The 6,935-nt window shown below is 43.4% G+C and overlaps 1 protein-coding gene across 1 annotated transcript; it reads right to left on the bottom strand.

Annotated features, from left to right (window-relative positions):
• Window positions 1-886: 886 nt before the first annotated feature.
• On the bottom strand, window positions 887-2,952 carry TMEM139 (transmembrane protein 139). The gene is made up of 2 exons (XM_009946369.1): window positions 2,705-2,952; window positions 887-1,355 (listed from the first exon to the last, which is right to left on the bottom strand). The coding sequence occupies exons 1-2, from the start codon at window positions 2,950-2,952 to the stop codon at window positions 887-889; spliced, it is 717 nt and encodes a 238-aa protein (XP_009944671.1).
• Between the last annotated feature and the right edge of the window lie 3,983 nt (window positions 2,953-6,935).

Here is a 6,935-nt window from a genome sequence, read left to right on the forward strand (position 1 = left end):
GCGCTGAGCTTTCTGTTCAAATGCTTGCCGTGATGACAATAAAGTGTCTCGAGTCATCTGTTCGAGGCTGTAGTACAGCAGAGAAATGCACCCTCCTGTAGATATGCAAAGACTGGTGGTCCAGGCAGAGAGTATGTATATGTGTATGTATTCCACTGCTGGACTCTCTTACAGGAGAAAACCTGCTATTATCTCCCTCCATGCACCATTGCAGGCTTTGTGGGATGAGAACCTTGTGAACAACAGAAGTAATTTCATGGTGCCATGCTTGCTGTCAGCTTTTCAACCCTGAGTGAAAGGTATTGGGTGGTGCCAGCTTCCAGATGAAGACAGCCACCCTCCCCTCAGTCGCACTCCAGTGCAGCACAGCTGAGGACGTGGAGCAAGTGTGGCAGAGGGGTAGCAACAAATAGCGCGGACGATAAATTTGTGTTGCTGAAAAACAGCTGTTTTGCAGCAACACAGGGAACTGCAGCCTCAGTCTCTCAGTAGGGATTTTAGTGTGGCTGATGATTGCACAGCTCTCAGCAATGCTGCTGTTTGTAATGCACGGACGGAACCTACTTAGTGCTGTTTCTATTCCTCCCCTTTCCCAGGCAGCTTCTTCCCTTCTTCAGAGGTTCTTTGGCAACCTCGTCTCTTCTCATGATTCGCTTTCCTCCCTCATAAAGATTTATCTCCAGTTTGAGAACTGTTGCCATATATAACACAGCTTTCCTCGCAGTGGTTTTATCTGTCTGCCAAGACAAAGAACTGTGGTATTGCATTGATGTGTGTTTTGTACAAAAAGATTGCAGTGACATCAGAAGCTGTGTCTGTAGTTCAGCTCTGGTTCAAAGAATGGTGAGACGAACTTTTACAGTTTCTCAGCTCTTTCACCTTCCCTCTAGGAGCATCCTGTATTGGGGTGAGGGTTTGGTTCTGCATTCATCGAAGGTGAAATTAATCCTAATATGGCGGGCTGGAAAGCATCTTCAAAGACGTCATCATTGATGGCACTCTCATAAGCAGGTGGTGGAGTGAGTGGCTCCAGTGGCTCAAACCTGTCTTCAATACCTTTTACTTCGTGGATGTCCGAAACAAACCGCTGCAGTCTTGGGGGCAGCACCAGCTGCAACTGCATCCTGGAGCCTGTGTCTGTGTCAGAGGCGTGCCTTGTGTCTGATGCCACTGGAACCCTGAGGGCCTCCACCGTAATATCTTCTTGGGCAGATGATTCACTAACTATGCTGTAAGGAGGAGGCTCATTCAGTGGTGAGGGCACTAAGCCTGGATTGGATGCAATCGTCCATATTGCTGGAGCTGACACTGTCATCACCTCCTCGTAGGTGGGCGCTTCGTAGGCAGCGTTCACCCTAGGCACAAAGAGAGGAATGGCGGTTACACTGGTTATTTTACTGCTTAGTTTATGCAGAGGTAGGTAGTCTGGATAACATATTGTAAGGACCATGCTACAATCAATAAATGGGACTGAGACAGGGTATCTTACATGGCATTAATGTGTGTGATATTCTGCCACTGGATTGGCTCACTTGTCCAGCCAAGTTAATGGCTTGCTTCCTGGTTTAGAGAATGGCTTATCTGACCGTTTTCCCACACTCCCCAGAACAAGTGAAGAAACCCACACTGTTCAATTCAGTGCCCTAGGCTTAGGTTGATGTCCCTCATTTAAAATCTCTTTACCAGTTAAAACTTGCTGGTAACTATTAATTATTTCTTGGAATAAAACAAGATGTTGTTTTTTTAATACATTAGCTCAATGTTCGTCTGCTTTTAAGAAGTGGAGAAAATGAAATGTTTTCATTTAGGTTGAACAAGGATTAACTATTGTGTGTTAAAAAGAACTGTCTGCAGAGAAAAATGTTGCTTTAGAAACATTTTCCTTTTAAGGTCGTATTTTTAGATAAACAGATACTCATTTTCTTCTAGTATGCTCCCAAGCTAACAAAGCCCAACATAGACTTCTTTTTATATATTCTTTCTGAAAATAAACACAGAACAATGTTTTTGCCCTCTTATAAACCTTGTGTTTGAGAATGTCAAGTCATTTATGGATGTGGATAATGATTATCTGGATTATACAGAGAAGGAAGCAAAGATACAAATAAAGTTAAACTCTTCAACTACAGAAGGCAAATTGGGCTTAAATTAGGTGATACTGAGAACCTGCAAATGTATATGAAGCCAAAAAGATGTGGGCATATTGAGAGCCTCTCAAAATCGGGGTTTATTAGTGTGAAGTTGAGTTTTTAAGGCTGGAAACACGCCCAGTTACAGTTTCCTTTTTAAAAGTTCGCCAAGGAACAGTTGCTCTGGAGATAAGGTTTATAGAGCTAAACCCAGCTGAGATTCAGTATTGCTTCAGCATTTTTTCCTTTTCCTTGTCTGACTCATTGTTTGGTAAGACTCGATTACTCAAAGAAAAATAAAACTAGGCCTTGATCTGTTTAACCTTGGAAATTTTTAGTGGATCAGTTCCTGGGGGAAAGAAAATGTATATTGGACAAGATACAGGATATGCGTGGCATAGGCATTTGCAACCTCCATGTGAAGGACGAAGGAAAACAACCTAAAAAGAACTTTTGTCTTCTGGAATGGGGTCTGTGTTTGATGCCCTAGGGGAAGGGCAGCAAAACAATATGTAAAATGGCCACGACTGAGGAGAGAGAGTTAAAGTAAGAGGAATAACCAGGTTGTTGCTTACCCTGCTTGGCTTTGCCTGTTTGGAGGTACCTCATTTGCATCATGTTGGTGCCGATTCCTCAGGTAACACTTGACAAATGCACTCAGCAAATAGCCAATCAGGCACACTCCCCCTACCCCTAGGAAGAAATAGCCTACTGGATTGATGTTAGATGAAACAGCCAGCATGGTGACCCCAATGAGAAGAGCAGCAGTGAAAAGAAGCAACAACGCTTGGCGGATATTCTTCCAGTGTGTCTCTAACCACATGGTAGTATAGTTGGTGGTAGCAGACAGCTGAGAACAGGTGAGCAGTTAAGGGGACAGACATCTGTGGAAGAGAGAATAGTTTTTTCAACAAGAAACACGAGCATACAAGTACATTATCAGTATCATGACCAAAATAAGGACATAGATACTCGAGTACATGCCATCATGAGAACATGCAGCTACGCACGTATGTAATAAGCCTGGGAAATCTGTGCATAAATGCATGTCAATGTAAATGTACTAGAATTTCCTATGTGAATGCATATTGAATAATGGGAATGCTTGGACACACAGTTACAAGACATAAGATGCATAAATAGACCATCAGCACTTAGCGCTAGGCTTATCTAAAAAGGTCTAGCTTCTTAGTAGAGCTTAGAGCAGTCTAGGATGCAAATTTGAGGTCACTATGAAAGTGAAATGCAGAATAACTTTAGAGGTTAATTCTAGGACATTTGTACATTGCATAATGAACATTCAGATACTAGTTTAGATCCCGGAAGAAAAGTAGCCTTATTAATGGGGCTGTCTGCCCCAGTAAATTGAACGTCTAACTTCAGTGTAGAATTATAGCAATACCATTACTTTAGGTTCTAGATATAGCTGGTCTATGTCTGGTTTTGCAAAATGTAGGTGTGTGTTTGAATATTTGACTATATCCTCAGCTCTTTTTCTCTTGATGGGCTTTTTTGCACACTTCTCAAACACAAGAGCCCCTCCTGTCCCCCATTCCAAACCTCATTCCTGTGAAAGAGACAGCAGTTTTCACTATGTGCAGTCAATTATGGAATGAATACCAGGGATCTGTGGTATTCAAGAATACTGTAATTAAGGAGTCACCTTGCATGTGTTACACTAACCTACATATATCCCACGGTTTTGATGAAGACTCCTTTGAAGGAAAAAAGCATGACACAATGGGCATATTTTTTGTGAAGATGTATTTACAAAGAAATACACAGTTATATAGTTCCAAATTACACTGTGTGCTTTTGCACACTAAGTACATTCCCTTCTTACAGCAAAACCAGATAAATGTATATGTACAAATGCCAGAAAAAATAAATGTATTATTTTTCAGCGTATACTTACCAGAGAGAGATTTTGGTAGGTAGGAGCAGTCATGTTTTAACTTCTGTCTTCATCACAAGGAAAAATGTGCAAGCTTTTGTCCCTGCTTCGTCCCATTCTGACCTGAGGATGGGACACCAGTAAAACTCTTCCTCGTCTTGAGTTTTCTTGTAGGGAAACAATGAAGATTTCTTTTGAGATGAAAAGCCAGAACTAGTGAATATGGGAAGGTACCAAACAATGGGCAGATCCCGCTGTACAAGTTTTGTGTGGGAACTTAGAACCTCATTTTTCCAGCTTCTGAATCCAAAGCTATTTCTGGACGATCACATACCTTCTGCTCTTTTGCAGCTCTTCTAGGTCTGTCCCACAAAAGCAGGAAATTCATTAGGAAAGAGGGCGGAGTGAGCAGTGGGGGAGTGCTTACCTGTGTCGGAGCTGTTTGGTCTGCTTTACTTTAATGAGAGAAACTGCTGTGAAAATTATGTCCCCCCTCCAGTGTAGCAGAAGAATCTTGATCTCTGCCTCACAAAGCAGGAAGGACTACCAGCCCAGCCCACATCATGTGGCGCACACATAAATCAATTTATGAGTTCTGTAAAATGTAAATCCATACATTTTTCTATCACGATTGGGTGCTGTTTGTCAGATGTTGTTTTATGCCCTTTTTGATTTTACAAAGAAAAGGAAAAAAAGGAGGCAATGGGTTATTTTGCAGAGGGCTGAGTTAAAATCCTTTTTACGCCCTGATATGTCTGGGAGAGGGGAGTACTGATAAGCAATAGAACAGGTACTGAATTACTTCATGAAGTCTGTTATCTGAACCTTTAATGTGTGTCTGAAAATAGTATGGAATGGAGTGGAATGGAACGGAATAGAACAGAACTAGACTGTTTTAGTTGGAAGGGACCTGTAACGATCATCTAGTCCAGCTGCCTGATCAATTCAGGGCTGACCAAGTTAAAGTGTGATTTTAAGGACATTGTCCAAATGCCTCTTCAATGCTGACAGGCATGGGGCATTGACCACCGGGAAGCCTGTTCCAGGGTTTGACTGTGCTCCCGGTAAAGAAATGCTTCCTAATGTCCAGTCTAAACCTCCCCTGGCGCAGCTTTGAACCATTCCCACGCATCTTATTACTGGATACCAGGGAGAAGAGATCAGCACCTCCCTCTCCACTTACCTCCTCACGAAGCTGTAAGGAGCAATGAGGTTGCCCCTCAGCCTCCTTTTCTCTCAACTAGACAAGCCCAAAGTCCTTAGCTGCTCCTCATAGGACATGCCTTCCAGCCCTTTCACCAGCTTTGTTACCCTCCACTGGACATTCAAGGACCTTCACATCCTTCTTAAATTGCGGCGCCCAGAGCTGCACACAGTACTCAAGGTGAGGCTGCACCAATGCTGAATACAGTGGCATAGTCATCTCTTCTGACTGGCTGGTTCTGCTGAGTTTGAAGCGCCCCAGGATGAGGTTTGCCCTCTTGGCTGCCAGGGTGCACGGCTGACTCCTATGGAGCCTGCTGTTGACCAGCACCCCCAGATCCCTCTTTGCAGGGCTGCTCTCCAGCCACTCCTCTCCCAGTGTATACTTGTGTCTGGCATTTCTCTGTCCCAGATGCAGAATCCAGCATTTGTTCTTGTTAAATATCATGCCATTGATGATTGCCCAATGCTCCAATCTATCTAGATCCCTTTGCAAGGCCTCTTGTCCCTCAAGAGAGTCAACAGCCCCTCCCAGTTTGGTATCATCAGCAAACTTGCTAATGATGCATTCACTGATAGATATCTTGAATAGAACTGGCCCTAGAACTGAGCCCTGAGGAACACTGCTGGTGACTGGTCACTAGCCAGAAGTAGCCCCATTCACTACAACCCCTTGAGCCCTGCTGTTCAGCCAGTTCTTCACCCAGTGCACTGTAAGCCTGCTCATCCCACTGTTGGACAACTTGTCTGGAAGGATGCTGTGAGGGGCAGTATCAAAAGCCTTACTAAATTCAAGAAAATCTACATCCACTGCTTTCCTTTTATCCACTAGGCAGGTGACTTCATTGCAGAAGGATATCAAATTAGCCAGACAGGACTTTCCCTTTGGGAACCCACATTGACTGTGCCTGATGATTGCATTGTTCTTTAAATGCCTTTCACTAGTACCCAGTATGATCTTCTCCATAATTTTTCCAGGTACTGAGGTTAGACTAACAGGCCTGTAGTTCCCTGGGTCTTCCCTCATGCCCTTCTTGTAGATCGGAATAACATTGGCTTGCTTCCAGTGACTAGGGACCTCCCCAAACTCCCAAGAGCTTTGATAGATGATTGAGAGGGGTGCTGCCATAACATCCTCTAGCTCCTTCAGTCTTCTGGGATGAATCCCGTCAGTCCCCATGGACTTGTGAACATTCAGCTGATAGAGCTGGTCCCTTACAGTTTCAGTGTTCACAAATGGAAAGTCACTGTTCCCACACTTGTGGTCCTCTGACTCCAGACTGAGCAGCCCAAGGTGTATCAGTATTATTAAAGACTGACGCAAAAAAAGCATTGAATGTCTGCACTTCTTCTTCATCCCTATTAGTCAGATGACCATCTTCAACAAGTATTGGTTCAATGTTTTCTTAGACCTCATCTTACTATTAATGTACTTTAAAAAGACCTTTTGTTATCTGAAACAACACTGGCCAGTTTCAACTCTAATTGGTACTTGGCATTTTGTGTCTTCTCCCTGCATATATAAATCACAGCTCTGTAATCTTCCTGCAAAGCCTGACCTTTATTCCAGAGATCATACAATTTCTTTTTTCTCTTGAGCTCCACGAGGAGTTCCCTGTTCAGCCAAGATGGTCTTCCATTGTGCTTGCTTGACTTCCAACCCAGTGCCTGCTCCTGTGCTTCTAAAAGGTAGTTCTTAAAGACTGACC

Source organism: Leptosomus discolor, chromosome 1 (assembly GCF_034619465.1).
Source record: "Leptosomus discolor isolate bLepDis1 chromosome 1, bLepDis1.hap2, whole genome shotgun sequence".
NCBI classification, from domain to species: domain Eukaryota; kingdom Metazoa; phylum Chordata; class Aves; order Leptosomiformes; family Leptosomidae; genus Leptosomus; species Leptosomus discolor.

What these genes read in the sequence shown, in the direction of transcription:
- TMEM139 (XM_009946369.1), bottom strand. Translation starts at nt 2,952, where the DNA reads ATGTGGTTAGAGACACACTGGAAGAATATCCGCCAAGCGTTGTTGCTT. An exon ending in AACAGGCAAAGCCAAGCAGG is followed by an intron (nt 1,356 to 2,704) that starts GTAAGCAACAAC and finishes CTTTGTGCCTAG; the next exon opens with GGTGAACGCTGCCTACGAAG.